The sequence below is a fragment of the Amphiprion ocellaris genome, chromosome 9 (assembly GCF_022539595.1).
Source record: "Amphiprion ocellaris isolate individual 3 ecotype Okinawa chromosome 9, ASM2253959v1, whole genome shotgun sequence".
NCBI classification, from domain to species: Eukaryota; Metazoa; Chordata; class Actinopteri; family Pomacentridae; genus Amphiprion; species Amphiprion ocellaris.
Genome location: NC_072774.1, coordinates 24048222 through 24071253, shown reverse-complemented (window position 1 = coordinate 24071253; position 23032 = coordinate 24048222). Strand labels below are relative to the sequence as shown.

General features: G+C 38.6%; 3 protein-coding genes across 4 annotated transcripts; all 3 read right to left on the bottom strand.

The window, feature by feature from the left end:
- Positions 1–277: 277 nt before the first annotated feature.
- Positions 278–3070, bottom strand: LOC111578975 (low affinity immunoglobulin epsilon Fc receptor-like). Its single transcript, XM_023286004.3, has 5 exons — positions 2954–3070; positions 2724–2798; positions 2389–2625; positions 1834–2073; positions 278–1423 (listed from the first exon to the last, which is right to left on the bottom strand). Exons 1-5 carry the CDS (start codon positions 3060–3062, stop codon positions 1050–1052), a joined length of 1035 nt encoding a protein of 344 aa, XP_023141772.3. The 5' UTR covers positions 3063–3070; the 3' UTR covers positions 278–1049.
- Positions 3071–4254: 1184 nt separating this feature from the next.
- On the bottom strand, positions 4255–6599 carry LOC129349582 (CD209 antigen-like protein C). Its single transcript, XM_055013325.1, has 4 exons — positions 6457–6599; positions 6227–6301; positions 5892–6128; positions 4255–5351 (listed from the first exon to the last, which is right to left on the bottom strand). The coding sequence occupies exons 1-4, from the start codon at positions 6560–6562 to the stop codon at positions 4984–4986; spliced, it is 786 nt and encodes a 261-aa protein (XP_054869300.1). The 5' UTR covers positions 6563–6599; the 3' UTR covers positions 4255–4983.
- A 1858-nt stretch (positions 6600–8457) lies between these two features.
- colec10 (collectin sub-family member 10 (C-type lectin)) lies at positions 8458–18812 on the bottom strand. Of its 2 annotated transcripts, XM_023286005.3 has the most exons (7): positions 18614–18812; positions 16863–16934; positions 13369–13440; positions 11470–11523; positions 11284–11379; positions 9850–10055; positions 8458–9440 (listed from the first exon to the last, which is right to left on the bottom strand). In XM_023286005.3, exons 1-7 carry the CDS (start codon positions 18783–18785, stop codon positions 9192–9194), a joined length of 921 nt encoding a protein of 306 aa, XP_023141773.2. In that variant the 5' UTR covers positions 18786–18812; the 3' UTR covers positions 8458–9191. The 2 variants fall into 2 exon arrangements, with proteins under 2 accessions (XP_023141773.2, XP_054869298.1); XM_055013323.1 differs by lacking the exons at positions 16863–16934; positions 18614–18812 and adding an exon at positions 15302–15542.
- Between the last annotated feature and the right edge of the window lie 4220 nt (positions 18813–23032).

Here is a 23032-nt window from a genome sequence, read left to right as displayed (position 1 = left end):
TCAGTGTCACCGCTTTAAGATCCGCTCACGTGATGGAAGGTCACTGTTCTGCTGGAAATCTGTTCATGCTTCTGTTTTCCAAGAATCCCAACAATGGGATTTAGGAAGTCTGAACAGAAAGACATTTGGCACAGTTGGCTCATCCATGGAACGACAGAAATCAGTCTTCCTTCTTTCACTCTTTTGTCTTGGTTTATTTTAGAAAAAAAACATTCAGAAGTTGTTGATTGATGTATTTTTTTTAATTATAGAAGAAAGCAGGAGCAGCATATTAAGAAGATAGCTTTCTGGCACCAAAGAATAAATAAATTTAGATAAATTGTTACCCCCCACAAACTGTCACAAAATATATATATATATATATATATAAAACACATATATGTACATATATACAGGACTGTGTATGTGTGTGTGTATATATATACACACATACATATATGTGTATGTATGTGTGTGTGTGAGAGAGAGAGAGAGAGAAAGAGAGAGAGAGAGAGAAATTGTAAAATAAATGTCTGTTAAAAAAGAAAAATAAAATTCTTTAAGCATTTGAAATTTTTTGATTACTCACAGATACAATTGTTAGCATTATTTTGCAATAGACATGAAAATTAAAAGTGTATTTTTGCAATTTTATTGACATTTTTGAGTATTGCAAAAACAATTTAAAAATATGTAAAATAAAAATGCTGTAAAATAACTGAAATAAATGACTTCTTAAAGTGTTTTCAGTATAATTTTAGTTTGTATGTTACATTTTCATTTATTTTAGTGTTTTTTTTATTTAGAAAATAAATTAGCAAGATAAACTGGAAAGTAGCAGAACATTTGAAGGACTTGTTATGATATAAAATTACAAGAGAAATGGTAATTATTAGCAGTAAGTCTATTATCTATTTCTAAGTTCTAATTGGACTAAAAGCTTTTGATTACAGTGCAGACATCCAATATTCAATCCAATATTGACCTTCAGGAGGCAGTAGAATATGAATGTATGACTTTAAAGGTATGAATGATAAGCTATGTGCTGCTGAAAGACAAACTCTTGCATCTTAATCCTCACAAATCCAAGGTAGTTTACTACTACAAAGGACATCATTCCACTCCCCGGTTGTCCGTGAGATCTCTGCACAGTCCTCATTTCTTTCATTATTGGGCTCTCCAGTCTGCCAGAACCCCGTCTGCAGCTCAGATCCATCCACCCAGAGCCACTTTCCCTCGTTTTTTTTGTCAGACAAACCGATCCAGGTTCTGTCGTAAATTCTGGTCACAAAGTTCAGCTCTTCTCTTGTGGTCGGCATCACCAGGTCAGCTCCCCTCTGCAGACAGTCCTTCCTGCTGTCCTCCCAGTTCTTAGTCTTTCCTCGTGGAGAAGCGTAGTAGCACTTGTTGTCGAATGGTATCCATTCAGATGGACAAACTTTACCTGCAGAGAGTCCAAAGAGAACAGAGTCATACTGAGGTGCACTGTAATATACATCTAGTCAGTAAAAATGTATGTTATAGGTTCCTAATGTTAGCTTTAGTTCTGTTTCTAAGAGCCACAGAAAAGTTCAAATGTCACCTTTGGTCACTTGGAGAACTCATATTTTGGGCTTTTTGTGCAGTCAGTTATATTCAACAAAGTGTTATATTTACATCACTGACAGATATATATTAATATAACATACATCAAAACCTGAAAAATCAACAGACAATATAATGGGCTGCTTGGAATCATCATTGTGATTAGGAATGCTATTATAAAAATGACCTTTTTATAGTATATTTGAATGTATTTCTGTGTCTTCTACAGTTACTTTTTCTGCAGCAGTGAGTCCATGCTGTGTTTCTTACATGTTGTGTTGCTGTTTAACATTTTGACCTCCTGTAAGTGGTCTCGACTCGCAGCCACAGTCTTGTATTCTCTCTGCAGCTCTTCCATCTCTTTTGTCAGTCTGCTGGACTTAACCTTCGTCTGGTTCAGCTCATCTCTCAGAGCGCTGTTGTCTGTCGTCAGGTTGTGAATCAGCTTTTCACGCTTCTTCAGATCATCCAGCAGTGAGTGCTGCTGACTGATAGCACTGGCCAGCGCATCTGATGAAATGTAAATAATGTCAATTTCAAAAATGAGCATTTTTTACAAATAATTTGTTCTTTTACAAAATGTGACAGTAAAATTATGCCGTTTTAATGTACTTAAATATCCTATAAACCAAATTATTTTACAGATATTTGCAGTTACTTTCACTATTTCATGCTGTTTTTGAAAGTAATTCAATATTCACTTGTCATAACTTCAGTTCTATTCACCTCCAACACCATTCTGACTGGTTCAGACTTAATTTAGAATTTTGAAAAGATCTTTTGTGTCAGACAAGTTTAGTGTTTGCTGAAAGCTGTGTTTCTTACATGCTGAACTGCTGTTTAAAGTTGTGTATTCCTGCAGTAAGTGGTCTCGACTTGCAACCACAGTCTTGTATTCTCTCTGCAGCTCTTCCATCTCTTTTGTCAGTCTGCTGGACTTAACCTTCATCTGATTCAGCTCATCTCTCAGAGCGCTGTTGTCTGTCGTCAGGTTGTGAATCAGCTTTTCACGCTTCATCAGATGATCCAGCAGTGAGTCCTGCTGACCGATAGCACTGGCATCTGCAACAAGTTCATTTAGTTTGACGGGAAACCACAGAGATGATGTTTTAAATCTGTCTTTGTGCTCCTGGTGAGGAGTTCAACAGTGGTGTACTTACTGTGGGCCACCAAGCCCAAGATCACAAGCAGCAGCAGGAGTCCCAGACACACTGCAGCAGCTCTGATCCACCACACTGGACCACAGAACCACCACCAGACCAGAAAACCACCACATTAATTAGAGGTATCTGGATGTCTTCATACACATCATGGCCTTTTAGAACAACTACAGATACATTTAAGTTATAGCTAACATTCCATATTTTGCAGGAATGTGGCTCCATCCTACCTGGACATTGAGATCTCCATCCATATTTAGATCTTTTGTCAGGAGGAGTCATTGTGCTCCAAGTGTCTTCTTCGGCCTCCTCTGACTTGTTGATCATTGCCATTGACATCTTTTGGATCTCTGGTCTTTGTCTGATGCACAAACTGTTGCAACAAACCACTTTTATAATGTTCAAAGTGTTGCTGATTCAGCAAAGACAGTCTGAGGGGAAGGGATGTTTTCCAAGAAAGCTAATTGCACGGCTTTACAGCAGATTGTGACACGCACTGCATTTACAAAGAGCGTAATTTCATTTTTATACCATCTCTTTTTACATTTTTCACACTCTTTTACATTCATGCTGAGCGGCAGTGTATTGCAGTGGTGCGATTAAATGTGATTTAATTTCAGTTGTGTTTTATTTGCATCAGGATTTCAGTGTGAACCTTTACAACCTTTCTTCCTGTGAAATAACAGAATATCAGGCCCTTTATGTACCTAAGTGTGTGAATCTACAAAAACCAGTTGAGTTTTTTACATGTAGTTATACACTTTGCAGATTGGATTGTAAAACTTTAAGGCACTAAGTGGAACCTCTTTCTATAACGTGTCAGACTGTCCCCCTCTAGAGGCCTAAAGATGCACCAAACACTCAACAAAGCTTCCTAACTAAGTGAAGTATTCATTTAATTTACAAGCCACAGTTTCCACCAACTATTTTGTAGACGCTGACTACTTGACCAACCCTCCAGACTCTCAGTGAACATGCCGAGGCTTGTTCAGCTCCACAGCAGCAGAAAAACAGGAAGGACTGTTTTCCTTAAATCTGCAGTTTGGTTTTTTAAAAAAAAGAAGAAGAGAGAAAAAAAGCAGCACATGTTGCTGGAACACAATACAAGGTTAACTTGAGTTAATTTTTCCTTGTCAACCTCAAATAAACCCTTAAAAACTGTGTACATGATTTATGACTTCCTGTAACTGGCATGATGTTGCATCAAATTATTAATATCTGATGATTTATAGTGAATTTTTGTTTGACCAGCATATTTCTTCTGGTGGAAAATACCATAAACAAGCAGTGAAATAAGGTCAGACATCTTGATACAATTGATATGTTTTGTACTTCTTGATGATATCTAATATTCACATCTTTTCTCAACTCTTTAAAACAATATAAAAATAGTCAATCCATCATTCTTTTCGTGATGCATTTATAGTTTGTTAGAATAAAACTTTTAAGCTGCAGCATTGTGTATTAAACTTAAATATTTTGCTGTGAATTAGGCATTTTTGTTAAAAGCAGGAACAGGATAACAAAAAAGGACACTTGCTCAGTATAATTTTTAATGGATATATTTTTTAAACATTTATTTCAGTGATATAAAAGAAATTAGAAGGACAAATTAGAAAGTAGCAGCATAACTGAAGGGCTTGTTATGAAGATTTAAAATTGCAAGAGACACCAACATTGTCATCAGACTGTCTATTATTGTATATATTTCTATCAGTAAGTAGGGAACTAATTGTAATAGGATCAAAAACAGAAGTTTCTATACACTTGTACAGACTTTGTATATCATGGTGGTAAGTTTTCAATGACTTCTTATAAATCTGAATTTTCTATGATGGAATCATTTCAACACATAAATGTTTATCCCAATAAGCAATCATGAATTTATGGTATTTCATAGATTTATTAAAGGTCTTCTAGAAGTATGACAAAACCTGCTGGATCAAAAATATACATACAGACATGCTGATATTTGGTTAAATGTCCATTTTCACCTCAGGTAGGTTATTTTGGTTTCCATCTACGAGCTTCTCTGTGACAAAAATTCATGTGTTTCAATGATTGAATTATAGAAAATTCAGTTACTTGAGTGATTGGAAACTAAGACTGGCATTATATACATGATATAGATGGTTTTTACATGTGGATGGAGACTTTAGCTGACTACTGGACACTTGTAGTTGACATTCAAGAAGCAGGAGAATATAAATGTATGAATATAAAAGCATGTGCTGCTCAAACTCTTATTGCCCATTGGTTCTTAATCCTCACAAATCCATGGTACTGTCATGCTACAAAGAGCATCGTTCCATTTCCCATTTATGAACTCTGCACAGTCCTCATCTCCACTGTTATTGGGTTCTCCAGTGTCCCAGAACCCCGTCACCAGCTCAGATCCGTCCACCCAGAGCCACGTTCCCTCATGTTTCTTGTCAGACAAACCGATCCAAGTTCTCTCATAAATTCTGACCACAAAGTCCAGCTCTTCTCTTGTGGTCGGCATCACCAGGTCGCCTCCTCTTTTCAGACAGTCCTTCCTGCTGTCCTCCCAGTTCTTGGCCTCTCCTTTTGCTGAGGCGTAGTAGCACTTGTTGTTGAACTTCATCCATCCACGCTGGCAAACTTTACCTGCAGACAGAACAGTGTTTCAGCTGTTTTGACCCTAAAACTTTCTCACTGATCTGAGAGGAAACAAGACTTTTTCATGTCTTCCTTGTTCCATTTTCATTTCCTAGAAAGCCTAGCCTACAATAAGAGACTTCAGCCAATGGTAGGGCACTTCACAGATCACATGACATTGCAGAAACCGCCACTAAGCTGATCAACAAGGATCTGTGTTTTAAATTTACCTCTGGCTGTTGACACACTATTAAAAAAATTAACAGTTTTGGTATAACCCACAGTTGTTTTACAGAAAATTGGCAGAAAAAAATATAGATTCGTATGTTGACTGTAAAAAAAAAACTAAACCTGATTAAAACTGTATATAATCTCTATGTCAAAAATGAGCATGATTACAAACAGTAAATTGTTCTTTTGCAATGTTACCATAAAATTATGTTTCTTTGATGTATTTAAACCTGCTTTAAAAAGAATTATTTTACAGTATCCCTAAAATGTTTTCTGTGTCAGACAAGTTTAGTGTCTGCTGAAAGCTGTGTTTCTTACATGCTGAACTGCTGTTTAAAGTTGTGTATTCCTGCAGTAAGTGGTCTCGACTTGCAACCACAGTCTTGTATTCTCTCTGCAGCTCTTCCATCTCTTTTGTCAGTCTGCTGGACTTAACCTTCATCTGATTCAGCTCATCTCTCAGAGCGCTGTTGTCTGTCGTCAGGTTGTGAATCAGCTTTTCACGCTTCATCAGATGATCCAGCAGTGAGTGCTGCTGACCGATAGCACTGGCATCTGCAACAAGTTCATTTAGTTTGACGGGAAACCACAGAGATGATGTTTTAAATCTGTCTTTGTGCTCCTGGTGAGGAGTTCAACAGTGGTGTACTTACTGTGGGCCACCAAGCCCAAGATCACAAGCAGCAGCAGGAGTCCCAGACACACTGCAGCAGCTCTGATCCACCACACTGGACCACAGAACCACCACCAGACCAGAAAACCACCACATTAATTAGAGGTAACTGGATGTCTTCATACACATCATAACCTTTTAGAACAACTACAGATACATTTAAGTTATAGCTAACATTCCATATTTTGCAGGAATGTGGCTCCATCCTACCTGGACATTGAGATCTCCATCCATATTTAGATCTTTTTTCAGTATCTGTTTCATTCCAGGTGTCTCCTTCAGCCTCCTGTGACTTGTTAAACATCGCCATTGACATCTTTTGGATTCTGGTCTCAAAGTTTCCGAGTGTTGCGACAAACAGCTTTTATAAGGTTCAATGTGAAGCTGATTCAGCAAATGCTAATCTGAGAGGAAGGAAGATATTCTTGGCTCCTAGTCTTATTTACAGGAACACTGAGGCTTTTTCTTCACAGTAGTTGTGACTTGTAGTGGATTTACATAGCACAAAATTCCATTTTTATATAAGCTGTTCTCTAATCACTTAATACTTGACTTTTCTTGAACATTTTTTCCACATCTATTTACATTTATGGCAGCAGTGTAAGTAAACCTGTGATTTAATTTTGGTGTTATTTGCATCAGAATTTCAGAGTGAACCTCACAGTTAGAAGACAGCTAGGGAAAACTTTTCACGTGTGTGCATGAACCCCACTGTGACTTTAATATAAGCGCATACTCTTTACGCACCAGATTGTAGGGAGAAAATGTATTTAATATGTTCAACTGTTCACTTAATATGTAACCCAACTGCCTTAAAAGCTTGAGTTCAGTAAGCTAAGAATTTTCAACTTTTTGCTCATATCAAGTTGCTTCAGTTAAGAATAGTTGGAGACAAAGGTGATTAGTTAAACAAGCTTCTACTGATATCCTGAGTTTTAAAAACACGACTAAGTTGTTCTCCTTGATCCAAAAGTTCTCCAAGAAATCAACCTGAAGTACATCCACTATGTTCTGGAGCTGTATCAAAAACCACAGATCCTTTTAACAGCGTAGACGCATAAAGATGCATTTACCGCTCAAAAGGTGTTTTTATTTTGAAAGTCCCAGTTTGCCCTCTCAAACCTGCCAAGACAGGAAACAGAAACAGCAGAAAAACAGGAAGGATTTTTAAATTTAATGAGAAAGCACAACGTGACAGTTCACATGTCCTTGAATTAAACCATTAAAAACAGTGAGAAATGACTTCCTGCAATAAACAACATTGTTTCTGGAATGAATGATAACAGACAGTGATCATAAATGATAGAATATATTTATGTAATGGCAGACAGGTGGTAAGTAGGAAAAGAGTTTCATGTAAACAAAGCAAGAACTTCATTAAATGTATGAGATAGACTGTGGATGATCACTAAAACCGATATATTATAGATACCTGTCAAAATGAAAGGGCACGAAACACACAGAAATGCTTGTTAGGATGTAATATCTGGATTAAAGTTCTGATGGAAACAAACCAAAATGAAAACAGATCATTAACAAAGTGTGATCTTTTAGGACTAAAGCAGAATGAAGACTGAAGAGAGAAAAATGAAATGAACTCTGACTGAATGAACTCTGCTCACTGATGGTGGAAACACTGACCCAGAGTTAGTGATGTGGAAAACTTTAAGATAATGAATTCAGAGATGCTCCAGATGCTTTTACTTACTGAAATAAAGGGAAAATAAGACAGTGGATTGGTTTGGGTCCAAAATGGAAACATTTGATTGGAGGCAGATTTCTGGAAAATTTCTTCATTAAATCCTCGGACACTTATTGAAGGTCATGATAACGTTTCCAAACAACAGTCCAGCAACCTTAATGGTTAAAACAGACCAAACAAGCAGCAACTTCTTCATCAATATCTTCAGCTCATCTTTAAAATGCCACAGATAGACCTGCACTAAATAAACGTCAAATGGGAAGCATGTTGTGGAAATAGAAAGATGTAAATGCTATGAAAGATGTAAAAAAAAAAATATGAAAAAAACAGATCTTGCATCTACCTTGAAACTTATTGTATCATAGCAGCAGAGGATGAACGAAATGAAAAAATACGTTATGATGAAGATTACAGACTGAACTTGTACAAAGAAAAGGCAGCAAACCACAGTCCACCTGTAAATAATGGATCAAACAGCAAACATGGACGATCACTGGAAAACAGGTGGATGATTTGGATAGAAATAACTTTATTGAGATACATAAAACAAAAAGGAAAAAGACGTCATGGATGTGGAACTCTTGTTTGGAGTAAATGTCCCAAGTAGATATCTTTAGATGGAGGTAAAAGGACAATTTAACCTAACGAGCACAAAGACACTAGAACTGCAGGTCAAACAAGTAATGGTCTGTAATATCTGTAATGGTAGCTGCTGCAGTCACAGTAAAATGTTTAAGCTAAAAGACATTATCGACTGAAAGATGTATCACAGTGAAGCCCCAAATCACCAATTCTCCTTATAATCACTTAATAAAAGTGTTTTTCATGCCCATTCACGAGCCAGAGGTGATATTGAACTGCTATTTCCTATGAAAAATTAGAAACACCGACTACTTCAGAGTTTTTCGGGTATTTTTTTTAATGCTATGAGCGCTACAAATGCTATCCCATTGACCTCCATTGTTTAAAGGCAGTGGTAGAAGTAATTCTATCAGAATTTGTGCTGATAAAACCTAATTTCCTTTAACAGTGAGATGAATATTGGTCAACTCTGAGGACACAAAGAGCTGCTAATCTGATAAAGTCAGTTTTATTTTACTGATGATTTCTTGCACAATTTGTTTTGGAAGTTTCAGTTACTTTTAATTTTTCAGATTCATCATCAGTGCCATACATACTGCAAATACAACCAGCACACACATCCCAATAATTACAGTATGCTTTGTACTGTATGGCCATGCATTCAGGACGAGGCCGAGGCAGGCGTCCCTCTTCCTCCTCCTCCTCCTCTTCTTCTGCTCTTTGGGAACTCGCAGACGAAGAACATGGAGGCTTCACACTCCACATGACCCCACGTTCCAGTGCTGAGCAGCTCCACACAGCTGGAGTTGGTGGCTGGAGATGGTCTGGAGTGAAGCTCGTCATCTTTACTCCAAGCTACGAACCCCTGCAGAGGGCTGGAGTCTGCATAAACATAACTTCCTGGTCCAACCTGATGACAAGAACACGGCAGAGGAGTAGTTTATTGTGACCTGTGAATTGCTTTGTTGTCTATTTGACTCTGAATTGGTGCCATATTTTGCTAAATGAGCATCGTGCTGTATAGAAGAAGACTTGAAACTAGTGACTGAGACCATACAGTAAATAGGAAAATGTTTTCTGAGGTAACAAATCAAAGAAGTTGAAGAATTTTCTCATAGATGTCTATACAGTCAGACCAGAGGAGTCGCCCCCTGCTGGCCAGAAGAAACAACATAGGTTTAAGGCTTCAGTCTACACCTATCTTCTACAGTCTTTGGTCATCCATTCCTCTGTTCACTTCTGCTTTGGCTTTTGCTGCTTGTTGTAAAACCACTGATCATTATTCTATTTCTAGTTTAGGACCATAAACTCTCTCTTACCGTGCTCTGAGCCTGAACTCCGATGTAAACTCCCGTCAGCCCTGCCTGAAGCACATATTCTGCCATGAGGCGGTTGGTGTTGCTGGTTTTCGGCATGGCCAGTGTTCCTCCTCTAAGCTTGCAGTTCATTGAAGCGTCTCTGAACCTCTTGGGTTCCTTCACCAGTAGATAATATCTCTCTTCTGTCTCCCTCAAGCCCAACACCACTATACAAGACAGATTCAGAGGTTAAAGGTCACCAGGAAGCATCATAAGGACATGTTTCAAAAGATAATTTACTGTATTTTTACTCACTGAGAACAACAAGGATTTATTTTCTACTTTATCTGTATGGAAAGTACATTATGCTTGCCAGAGTGGAAAGTCACAGAGAAAAAATGGTATGAAAAACTCAGTGAAAGTTGAATTTAATTGCATGATAGGATGAGGAGCATGCATGAAAAGATGAGTGTACGTCATGTAAATCTTAACCCTCTCTTTTCTCAGGAAAAACAATAATGTTCCTACGTCAATTACCCAGAAGTGTCAGAAACCACAAAATCCCATGAACCATTGTTTAAATCTCATTGTTAACTACATTACTAACCATTTCAATCACAATATTTAGTGCAGTGATGTTCTTTATCTCTCACAGATCATGGTTCAATGGGGATAATTCACTCGTTTTTCATAAACAATGCATGTTGAAATTTTTTTCTTACCGTACATTGGAATAACGTCCATATAAAATACCATTGTTCTGCACAACACTGATTTAAAAAAAAAAATTACATTTTGAAATTTTTTGTTTTTATGGAGTCTTGCTGATAAATTAACATGAGACACCTCTTCTGTTCAGGGTCGAATTGACCTGCTGATTTAAAGTCAAGACAAATCAGTGCTGAGGATTTGTCTCCAGAGACATCGTGGCACAAAATATAGCATCTGAAACTTCTCATCCATTCTCATCCCTTTTAACTTCCATGTTGACTGCTGGGTCAAATTGACCTGAACAGTATCTATGTAATATAAACATTCAAATATGTGAAATGAACCACTTTCATTTTATATGTTGATTACACATATTGAACCAAGCAGCAGAAGTTTCATACCAAAGATGATTTTTTACAATTTGTTTTGTTGGTTTTTTTTAACTTTCATATAGGTCAATTTGACCCGCAACACAACAGGAAGGTTAAATGAACCTGGTGTTTGCCCAGTTTCCCAGTCCTATTTAGTATCAAACATAAGCCTTAAAATCACAGTTTTAAAGATGTTTTAATATATTAGAGTATAATAGCATTAGAGAAGGTAAAATAAAAAATGCTTGACAAACTTTGAGAATGATTGTAGCAACAAAAATCAGTTGCTGCAGCTGGTTTCCAGCAGTCATAAGAACATCCGATTCACCTGCTGACACTAAATCTACACTGGATTAAAACAAAAAGGACTCACCGTTTTTGACAAACTTCACAGCGTCCCTCAGCTTCCCCACATTAACATCCAGCTGTCCAACCACCTTCCTGTACCTGCCGCAGTCACATGTTGTACCTTAAGGATAAAACAAGAGTCACACAAACAGAAACACAACTTACACTTGAAGTTCAGACCTAAAAAAGCGAGCAGTGTGTTCATACTCACCTGGTTTCCCTTTTAAACCTGAGGGTCCGTCCACACCTTTATCACCTTTATCACCTATAGAGGAACAAAAATCAGAGACAGAACCACCTTTAAATTCATGTAATATAAGCTTATCACAAATATAAATAACTTGAAATATAACTGTCACTATCTACCATTAACTCAATCTTCACGTTGTGATGTAGTTACCACCACCACCAGATGGCGCTATCACACATTAAAACATTACACATGGCTGCAAAATAACAGAAAGTCACTCAGGTCACAGTTTCACCTATTAGTTTCAAAGGTTCAAACAGACGTTGACATGTCAACACAATAAAATTAATGTTCTTTTTTTTTTGATTTAGACGTTAAAGTCTATACTTTGTGTGTAAATGTTCTGCGATGCAAAATTCAGATTTTATCTTCGTTGTGGAAATTAACCAAACTGACAGTTGCACATTTTGGGGAAGTGGACTCTAGTACAAACATCACAGTGGCCTTTTTCTGTATGAGGAAGAGCTGAACAGTAACACACTGTGCGCTCTGATCAGACTGTTTACCAGCAGTGACTACATGGCTGTTATTTATTTACCTCATCAGTCTTTGATCAGAGCAACAATGGTTCTGTAGCAGGAACTAACATAAAGGTGGGTTTGACTATTTTCATCTGCATGTCCATCATCAAAGTACGACAGCGTGCACAATGCAGTGACAAAACTTTACATTTATGTGGTTGACAAATAAATGAAATGAAGGCCGGGTTTGAAGTCGGGTGCAGTCCAAGAACTCACTGGTGAGATTCTATCACAAGGTGGTCTCGAGTTCTGGGACATAAATGGGATAAAAAGTTGAGTTTCCAGGCAAAAATGTGATAATCTCAGCGGGTTGGGATAAAAAACACTGCGATACACTGTCCTCTGGGGACACTCAGCACAGAACATCCCAAAGTTTTATACTTTTGTTGCTTTAGATAAATGTTCTTCTACCAAAATACAGCACAAGCTCTGTAGATAGTCTGATGTACAGATAGAAATATCATAATAATCTTAAGGGCATCTCAAATGAACACCGGTGTAGCTAATGCAGAAGGGGAAATTAAACCTTTTATGAGCCTCAGTTTGCTCAACGGTAACTGAATTTTACTCCATGATTGTGTTAACGCTGGCATTGCACAGAAAAAGCTTTTTTCCAGGTGTTTTATGAGCTGCAGGCTCTCAGGATCAAGGAAAATCCAAAGCTGTGACCTCACCGCTCCACTGAGACGGCTGATGCTCAGCCACTTTCCTGTAAACATATTAAACATAATGAACACTGAGGAAAGTGAATATCTCGGAAGGCAGCGGAACATGACTGCTCATAAAAATAAAAGTAAAGATAGAAATTGTTTCAGCCACTCCGGGCAAAGCAGCCGCATGACATCATGTTGCAGGATTATGTTTTCTTCTGTCTTTGGATGTGATAAGTGAAAACATGAAAGAAACTCAGAGAAATATGGACCTTGAAAGAAAACTGTCTCGTTAGCTTCGAACCCTTTAATGAGCAGCTTCAAAGCAGCTTTTGCTTTGTGTTTTAGTCCTGGGACTAATTAAATGCACTGATTTGTATATAGATGTCTATTCTGCTTAAAGTTTTCAGTCTACTCTTACCTCAGGAGACTCTATTTATTCATTAAAACATATTTAACATGAGCTTCTGTGGAAAACTCACTGCTATATTTATTTAAAAAAAGAGCTCATAATGTCACTGGATCAAGGCTAAATTTATTCATTTGATGGTTATGAAGTTCCAATAAAGTTACGTTAATCTAATATACTCTAATGTTTCATTAATGAAAATGATGTATTTTAATAATAAAATAAAGGCACTATAGAGTTTACTTAATGCCACTATAAAATGACTTTTCCTTTGCTCTACCTTCGTCTCCTGAAGGCCCCATCTTTCCTATGTGGCCAACTTCTCCTTTAAGTCCTGCATCTCCTGGAACTCCTGTGGAGGAGAAAGAAAAGTAAAGAGGAGAAAGAAGGAGGAATGATGAATCTCATGATCTCATTATGATCATCATCCATCCAACACCGTGTGCAAAATATAGCAGGAGAAAGGGTGCAAACTTTACATTATATTTGCAGAAAGCTTCCTCATTGTCAGATTTACACTAGTTAGATGTTAGACGTAAAGTAATCTTCAAATTATTAAGTTTTTCATGACTGCTTCCATCATTTTCTCTTTGTTTTTGTGATTCTTTTATTGCTCTCAAGCCTAATAAGTACAACTGCTTTCCATCTTTTAGAGATTATCTCTGCAAGCACTAAGGCTTTGCATACTTTTGGTATTTTTATTCCAGGAAGTGAATCCTGACTGATTTCAGACACTTTAATACTTTGTGTTGAGAAATTGTTAGCACATTTAAGAATCCTAGGTGTGAAAATGCTAATTTATTATTACCTCCGACATTTGATCAGATTATTGTCCTTCTCTGTAATCTGATTACTGCCTGCTGTGGCTTTACAGGAACTGAGATACTGATTCTCTGCCTGATTTTGGATGTTCTAGTGTTCTAGTGAAAGTGTAGATTGTGTGTATCTGTATGTGTGTGTTTGTGGGAAACCAGAGAGCAGACGGAGGCTTCCTGCCAGTGTCTCCTCAGGAAACTATTCAACTGGAAATTGATGGCGTTTGAAACACTAAGTGACGCACCGGAGAAGCCTTTGCTGCTAGAGGGATTTGACAGACACACACACACACACACACACACACACACACACACACACACACACACACACACACACACACCCACACCCACACACAGCTAGACATTCAATACTATTCCACGTGTTCCCCACTTTCCTCCTGCCGCTGTTTTACTCGCTGATTTGGGAGCGTGTTGGCAGGAGGTGTGAGGTCTTATGGATCGTGTGAGGTCCGCTGAGTTCTGCCTTTGGGAAATTTCTCTATAATCTGTATGCAATTTTCATGGAATTTTCTACACGATTGCCTGAGACGCACCCTGGCAGAGTAAATATTTTGACAACACTGACCCAAGGACTGATTGAGAGAAGTCATCAGACGTGTTTGTTCTCTGCCATATAAAGAAATTCAATCTGTTGTTCTGCTGTTATTCCTTTCTGAGTGTGTAATCTTGTTTTGGCTAATGCTTGCCAGTTAAACCGTCCAGATAACAGTCGCTGCTATCACTGCTCTCACTCTTTACAATGGCCAACCCCTCCAACTGGTCTAACGTCTGGATTCTCCAGCTGCTGGATTAGAATGGAGCTGAAGGCCACATTTTTATCTGGAATTGTGGAACCTCAGACACATTTCAAACAACAGGATTTACATGCCCTCAAGGCTTAAAATGACAAAATTACCGGACATTTAAATATTGTTTGCTCACTCCAAAAGGTCAGATATGAATATTTCTGGCTATTAGAGCTCAGTGGATGGAGGAAAAGCAGCAGGGCCACATGAACTAAGGCCTTGAGTTGGATTTTCCATTTGTTTTGCATGTTCTTCAAATGCTCATTAAACGACACCTACTCTCACCCTTGTGTTTCCACTTCTGGAGCACTTTTGATTAAAGCCCAATTAACAAATGTAGAAACGCAGCAGTTGGTTGACGTTAATGAGCACGGAGCAACAAACAGGTTTTGTTGCCCACCAGAGCATCAACAGTCATGGATTCCCTTTTAACATTCCAAAATTAAGCAACTGTTTCCTGTAAAAGTGCCTAAATGAAGACGGGGAATACATGCGTCATCACAGGATCCTGCATTCAGCACTGACAGGCCATAACCACTGCTCTGCTGTGCTGCTGAATAATATCTGCAGAGTTGAAGAGTTGAATACACACCTTCCACACGGTGCAGGCGTTTGTCTCTCACACACACTGACAACAGCAGTGTGTAGTCGAGGGTGTTCATGTGAAGTTATCGAAGAAAACAAACATCTGAGCAGAAGAAGAGGCACGAACCAGAGCTTCTATGCAGTGTGTGAATACGACCATCTGCAAGTTGTGTGTCGATGCTCACATTCCTAACACGTGTGTGTGCATAGATGTATTATATGGCTGGTTGGCTCAGTGGAAAACATGTGGTGAAACTGGATGCCCTGTCTGTCTGTCTGTCTGTCTGTCTGTCTGTCTCTCTCTGTCTGTCTGTCTGTCTGTCTGTCTGTCTGTCTGTCTGTCTGTCTGTCTGTCTATCTGTCTGTCTGTCTGTCACAGCAGACATAGACAGTAAAGTCAGGAAACACTGGGAGAAGTGACACTGTCTCAGGAACTAAGAACAAACGGTGTGTTAGGGCTGCACCAGCAGTGAAAATAATATTTTTGAGTCACTGAGATGAAGTCAGACTTTATCTTCATGTGTGAATATAAAGTAGAGCAGCCACACCACATTTTACTTTTTTACCCTTCAGTTCTCTTGCTGCTGGCTGGAAACTTGCTAATGAAGAATTTTTTTCATTTATACATGAAACTTTTTCATATATTCAAATTAAATGCATTTGAAATCAAGAGCTGAGTTTGCAAGAGCTGTTTTTTGTAGTGTGTAGTATCAGGAAAGCAGGTTAAAAAACTTTGCTGGGACATTCACTGAAGTGTTCACATACAATGAGCTCCTTGCAGAAGAGACAAAACAACAATTTTGAATTTAGGAAAAGTAAGGCTTGAGCAATACTAGAAAACTGCCATATTTGGGGCATATTTGGAAAAATAGCAAACATGAGTAAAAAATATTATTTCTGTGGCCTCAGAGTAATCACCTGATTCTGCTGCTTCGTACTAATCACCTACACCTGCTTCGTACTAATCACCTACACCTGCTCACTGATTGCAGTTTTTCTTCACTGGTTCTGAAATCTTCCAGGTCATCCAGCCAGTTTGAATACCTCAACTAATGGACTCAAAGGTAAGCTGCATTGCTTTAATTATTTTATTCTGTTGTCCAGTGTGAATGTGGTAACGTTACTGGTCTGGGACGTGTCTAATCGCTGAAACTGCTTCTGTGTGTCTGATTGCAGAGTGGATTCAGGTGAGCTGCAGCTGGATCAGATCACAACCATCAGAGTTTGGTTCAAATCCCCCCTGAGCTGCCAACTCTGGAGGCTGTGCAAGCGATTCATGGATGATTTAGGCTCTGTTCTCAGACATCTTCCTCTCTTTGCTTCAGCTCTGCTCAGCCTCAGTCTCAGGTTCTCAGCTACCAGCCTAAACTTTGGCTGCGGGTTTACAGAAACTTGTGCAAAACTTTGCTTCAGGTTTCCTGATCCCAGCTCAGGTTGTTTCCCTACATGCCTGTAAAAGAAACTGTTAACCAGCGTCTGCACTTTGGTTAACCAGTCCTCTTATACAATCGTATTTATGATTAAATAAATAGTAGGAAAGCTGCTTTAAATGCGCAGATTCTCGATACCTGGAAGTCCTGACGGTCCATACTTCCCCAGTTTCCCCAGATCTCCCTCCTCTCCAATCTCACCTTGGTCTCCTGGATTTAGAAGAAAAGACCATACCAAGAAAGCTAAATGCAAATCATGAAAAGAGAGTCAGTACTACAGCACGGTTCAGGCCCAGACTGCTGGTAAACATAAGGCCGACCATTTATGTTCGGTTTTAATATAACATTAGGTCAAACCAATATAATTTCAAAAGCTCCTATAAAAAGCATTAATGACACGACATACTTCTCAGAGCTAAAAGCACAAACGAGGTGCAGCAGAAATATCTCTGGCAGCTGCGACGATCAAAGAGCTCCTGGCAAGAAATCTTAAGAGGCTTCTGAGTGTCTATTAGAGGAGTAATTTTTCCCCAGTTGTTGATGCAGATGGCAGCTTATATCTTTTTTAGTGCTTGACTTTGAAATGAAGGATTTTAAGAAACTCCTTCTGTTAGTCTGGAAGAGAACTTTGGAAAACGGATTATTCATCTCTGCAGGAAGCATTTTCATTCTGCCTGCATGAGATTCTTTCTCTGCACTACTGGAGTGAAACCAGTACAATTACTAAATTGCCTCATTTGTGTGATTTGAGGTATTAAATCACACGATTTATATATATTCTGGGAATGATTTCACATTTACTAAGCAGCAAGAGCAATTTGAGTTGGTAAAATATTGTAATTCGATGTTCAGTGCCATCAAATCTTTCTTAAACAGAACTGAAGTGTTTTGATCTCCAGTGCCCCACATTCTTATATCTCAATAAAAAGAAAAATGCCAGTAAATCTATTTAAAATGATGCAGCCAAAGTACCAGTAAAAGCAATAAAAGTGTGTTTGTTGAAAAAGGTTAAAATAAATAAGGAGACATTTTTGGGGTGTATGAAACGTTGAAAAATGCACATCTGACACCCACTCGAATACGCAGACGTGAGTGAATGTTCAGTCAGTCAGAGTCTGCGGTCGGTCGTATCTGGATGAGTCCTGTACAAATAATCAGTTCACTTTAGGGGCAGCTGTCTAAATACACACCGTCACAATGGGGCTTTTTTACCAGTACAGAAAATTCAGTGGGAAGCTGAATGTTACAGTCGCCCTTTTCTTTATCCACTGAACACTTCAAGTTCAGCAACAACTTTTATGCAGACTGAAGATACAATTTTTCTATTTTCAGTAACCATAAAATTCAATCAGTGGCCTCTGGTCTAATTTTTTTTCTGCTTCTTCCTGTCGACTCCTTTAGAAACGTGTCTCTGGATTTGATTTGAGCCAGAACTAGATGCCATGTTTTTCGGTAGGAGCTGAAAAAATAGCCCAACTTTCTATTTTATTAGGTCTGTCTGACTGAATCAGCAGGAGAACGAGCTACTGGATGTCGTAAACTGTAGAACACGCTCAGGGAGGCATTCCCTCCGAAGGCTCTGCAGACAGAAGACTTGTAAACTACAGGACACCTAATGCCTGGATGCTTCATCATCAGCTCAGTAAAGCCTGAAACATACTGAAATACACCCTCACTTAAGGCTACTATACGCTGATGATGAAGCTTGAAATACTTCGTCTTCAGGATTGTGAACAAACGATGGTAAAGACAGCAGATTATTTGGCTTTAAATTAAACATCTTGCTGCAGGAAAATATAAATAGTAGGTTTCTATTTAAGCTGCTTCAGGGCATCATGCAGATTTCCAACAGGTTTTACCATCATGCAGTCAGCACAAACACATGTTACCTTTAGCTCCTGGTAGGAGGCTGTTGGTGCAGACTTCTGTAGAAGCAGAGACCCACCTGAAGATAGCTCCAAACACACAGAAAATCAATAAGCGAAACATCTCCAGAACATCACAGACCAAAGAACAAGACCCAAACTTTAGCTGTAGCAGAACCAGGAATCGGTGCAGCATTAATGAGCAAACACACTGCAGAGAGGAGAAACTCTGCTGCTTATACAACACACTTGTGTTTATAGAGTCTTATCAGTTACTGTCAAAATGTCAAACAACGCTTCCCAGAGTCCTACATTCCTCTGCATGTCCTGCTGCTTGGACGTCTACATGGAAAACTCACAGCACAATTTGAATGGATGCAAAACCTCAATGAAGAAACACACATCAGAAGAATTAAAAAATGTATTCTTTAAAATATTGTTAAAATACACTGTTACAGAGCTCTTCCTCTACCTTCTGCCAAGTATAAAGTTCACTGATTTACTGATTAAGCCGCAATATTAAAACTACTAACAGGGAAACAGTGAAAACCAACAAGTTATCCTGCAATAACCAGATCATTTACGATAAAAGTTTCTGTATTAAAACACAAAGTGACCATATAACCGAAATACTGCAGAGTTGTATTATGACCTTAAGGTGCCATGCAATGGAATTCTTAAGGTTCTTGTACACAAAAACAAAGGAAATTGTCATCAGAAGGCATCATTTGTTAATCCAGTAAAAATAAAACTAAGATCACGTCATTCACTTCACACACCTTAAAAATAGTTCACAAGTTTTCAGGCATCTCGATAGAATTTGGTGGTAATTTGTCACCATATTACAACTAAAACTGAACTCTTTTTAATTAATTTAGTTCCTAACCCTTCTATGTCTCTCTTTACATCAAATAGAGCCCAAAATAATAATCTTTAAATCAAGTCTGACAGTTTTTTTTCCCACAAAATCCGAACAAATTTATCAAAAATTTCGCCCATGAATATGTGATTTAGAAATACTGAGGTATTAAATTATCAGACAGGAAACATGTTTAAAATTGAAAGTGATTAGAAAAGCATGATTAGCCAACAGTCACTTATCCAGAGGTCAATGCGGTTTTGATGTTAATAAGACCAGCTGTAACTTTTGCATTTTAAAACAAACTTACTGAACAGTTGCGTTTCTTTATATTTTCCTCAACTGTAATGCAAAATGTTCCAATATATTTGCTTTTCAGAGTTTGTAGATGTATTCCAAGTGCTTGTATCACTTCTCTTGTCATAACTGAAGCTGGTGAAAGAGTTTGGTTTGGACTTTTCCCCTGATTAGTTCTGAATGTGAATGTGGTCGACGACCACACAGAACCGAAGCTATTAGCTGAAATTTTTATTCTTGGAGAGGAACTCTGGAATTAGAGAAACAGATGTGACCCACCTCTGTTTTGTCTTCACATTACTTAATGATTCATCATCAATGATCAATGCTACAACTGCAGAGTCAACACATGCTTCATATTTATTCAGAATTTGTTTAACTGGACCACAGAACACAATATGTGAATCTGTTCTTCCTTTGGAAGCTGTTAATGGAGTTCAGCTCAATGAATACTATGTGGTGTACTGGATTTTTTTTTTTTTTTTTTTTTTGATGAATCTACTGAAAAATATTCTAAAAATTTAAAATCAACAGAGTGTAATATTAAACCCACAAGCCAGAAGAGATTTGGATGTTTCCTTATCAACAGAAAGGGAGTAGAACCTCTGGGCCTGCAGATTTTTCTCATTTCTCCTCCTCTTTTCTTCTTCCCACCCTTCAGACCACAAAATATTTGGTAGGAGAGGCCTTATACATGCATGATGGCATGCACACACAGACATCTGTATATTATGTAGATACACTAACTAACAAGAATACATGGCCACAAACACACAAAGCGTGCGTGCACGAGTATGAAAACGTTGCGTGCACACAGATTCTTGCCTAATTGCATCCTCTAGTTTGTCACTATGTGATGAAAACATACAGGGATTAGAGGGTTTGGAGGCCTCAGAGGGATGGAGAGGAGGGAGGAGGAGTGACAGAAGAATGGAAAAAGACAAGATGAGAAAATGTGCATTAATGAAAAAAAAGTCACAAAGACCAGAGACAGAGAGGAACAAAGAGATTCAACTAATAAGGAAGAGAGAGCAGCCAGAGCCACATAACTTGGCTCTGAAAGGGTCGAGTTTTTCAAGAGTTCTGCTTCCTGAGAAGTTTAAAGAGCTCCATCAGAAAGACAAGTCATCAGGGCGTTAATGTGCTCGGTTCTTTGAGTAGCAGGGAGTGGCCGACGTTATCAAGAGACGATTAATTTTAAAAAAGACAGAGATTCATCTTCATCAGTCTTTTGTTCCCTGGAGGCCTCAGACCTTTAAGTGTATTTACCGACAAAAAAATCTTTCAAATGCATCCAGTGCTGGCTGGAAAAATGACACAAAAATGTTCTTCTTACAGTCAAGTTGCGACTTATTTCAACGGTTGCAGAAGCTCTTCAAAGAAAATAACGTCACAGTCATTAATCAGTCCCTGTTGCTGATTGGGATGTTTGTTTCTTTTGGATTATCTTCGTAAAGCAGTTTCAACCTCACAGACACGCTTGAAAAATATTTCAGACCTCAGACGCTCGATATCAGCGACGACGGTTTTTTTTGGCCGCTGCCACTGTTTGCTCCGAGCTTCAGACTCATTATATTGTTTCTGCTGAGGAATTTGTTGCTGTATATTTTGGTACAAGAGCTTGGTGGCTCTGTTTGGTGTTTCTGACAATAACTGCACAGAAAGAGTTTAAAAAAGACCACTGAGGCCAGCAGAAGAATTTCGTATGTGGTGACAAGCACAGACACCAGCACTAATACGAGGTTATTTATTGTTTGACTAACGTTTAATAGCATGAAGGCTAAAGGAAATTGAGCTTTGAGTTTTGATATTCGCTGCTGTCATGAGTTCATAAACCATAGACGCAGAATTCAGGCAGATGCAGAGGATATGTGACCCTGAATATTTGCATTTGTCCAATTAAAACATGTACGAATAACAACACATCTATCACTATAAGGTCTTGAACTCACTATGTAGAGCACCATGAGATGACTTGAGAGTAGGTTGTGAAAAATTAATATGACATTTACTTGTGCTTGAATTTTTCCATTACATGTCAAAATTCTACCACAAATTAATCCATAAAAGGCACAAATGTCTGCATAAAATTTCAAATCTTTGGTGCTATAGTTTCCTAGGCAAGGATGCCAAGACAAGATCTTTCACCAAGTTGTAAACCATTGCCTATCAGCTGCAGAGCAACATTACCTTTCTGTGTCTAGTTTTCACTTTTCCCTTCTACCTTTGTTTTGATCTCCATCCTCCCCTTAGGGAAATACCAAACTGTTTTCATGCTAAATGATCCGTTCTGTTTACCAGATGTTGCTAACTCTGAGTGTCTGCTGCCTGGTGCTGGACAGGTAGAGTTCAGTGTGGAGGCATCTGAGCTGTTTTACTGAAACCAGCTGCTCACCTCAGTCAAGACCAGCTCTGAGGAGAGCAGCGACAGCACAGAGGAGCTGTAGGCTGGAAAAAAAAACAAACTAAAATCTTACCCAGAGTTCATTTCTGTGTGTGCATCTTCAGGTTTTAATCATCCCTTCAGTTTTTGTGGATTTTCTGTGTAACTCTGTGGCAGTCAAAATCCAGGAAGTGAAAGATTCCTATGAAAGTGTGTGTGTGTGTTTATGTACATGTCGCACACACACACACACACACACGTCGACACACACATGCACATAGGAACAGCCCTGCTATCCTGAAGGCTAATTGTTTACATGTGGTTTAGATTGCGTCCTCGTGATTCACACTCCTGGATTGAGGCTTGACTCCATAGTGGTAACCACACCACAAAACAACCCTGTTTTCTCCGCTGCTCTCGGTCCACGCTGGAAGTAACCATTGACATTTTACAACAGCAGCAAACTGCCCACATGTGTGTCAATGACAAACCCATCAACAGCAACTTCAGCATATAAAACATTTACCTAACCTCTGCTCCAAGCCACATTAATTTACTGTAGAGCATGAGTGTCGCAATTGGTCTGTTTCCTGGTATCTACTGCAGAGCTGCACAGATACAACCCTTTTCTGGGTAAGGCAGCAGACGTACAACAAAGAGACGCGACAACCAGATCATCCCTGGGTGACAAATCTCTTTGTTTTTATGATTTCACTCATGAGTCAGTCGATTGTCAACATCACCGAAGAGTCCTCAGCAGGAATCAATTAAAGTCCGTTTGCTGCAGTGTTTCCCAAGCAGTCAGCCATGAACTCTGGTGGTCTCAGTAATCAGTACTGCTGTCGCTGAAAACCTCAAATCTTACGCTTGATATTAGCACTGACAAGTATATTGACTTGAAAAA

Excerpts from the sequence above, each read along its gene's own strand:
- LOC129349582 (XM_055013325.1), bottom strand. The coding sequence starts at position 6,562 with ATGTCAATGGCGATGTTTAACAAGTCACAGGAGGCTGAAGGAGACACC. Across the intron at positions 6,302-6,456 it reads ATGGAGATCTCAATGTCCAG|TGTGGTGGATCAGAGCTGCT; the intron begins GTAGGATGGAGC and ends TCTGTGGTCCAG. Across the intron at positions 6,129-6,226 it reads CTTGGGCTTGGTGGCCCACA|ATGCCAGTGCTATCGGTCAG; the intron begins GTAAGTACACCA and ends AACTTGTTGCAG.
- LOC111578975 (XM_023286004.3), bottom strand. The coding sequence starts at position 3,062 with ATGTCAATGGCAATGATCAACAAGTCAGAGGAGGCCGAAGAAGACACT. Across the intron at positions 2,799-2,953 it reads ATGGAGATCTCAATGTCCAG|TGTGGTGGATCAGAGCTGCT; the intron begins GTAGGATGGAGC and ends TCTGTGGTCCAG. Across the intron at positions 2,074-2,388 it reads TTTAAACAGCAGTTCAGCAT|ATGCGCTGGCCAGTGCTATC; the intron begins GTAAGAAACACA and ends ACATTTCATCAG.
- colec10 (XM_023286005.3), bottom strand. The coding sequence starts at position 18,785 with ATGCTGCACCGATTCCTGGTTCTGCTACAGCTAAAGTTTGGGTCTTGT. Across the intron at positions 16,935-18,613 it reads CCTCCTACCAGGAGCTAAAG|GAGACCAAGGTGAGATTGGA; the intron begins GTAACATGTGTT and ends TTCTAAATCCAG. Across the intron at positions 11,524-13,368 it reads GGGGCCTTCAGGAGACGAAG|GTGATAAAGGTGATAAAGGT; the intron begins GTAGAGCAAAGG and ends GTTCCTCTATAG.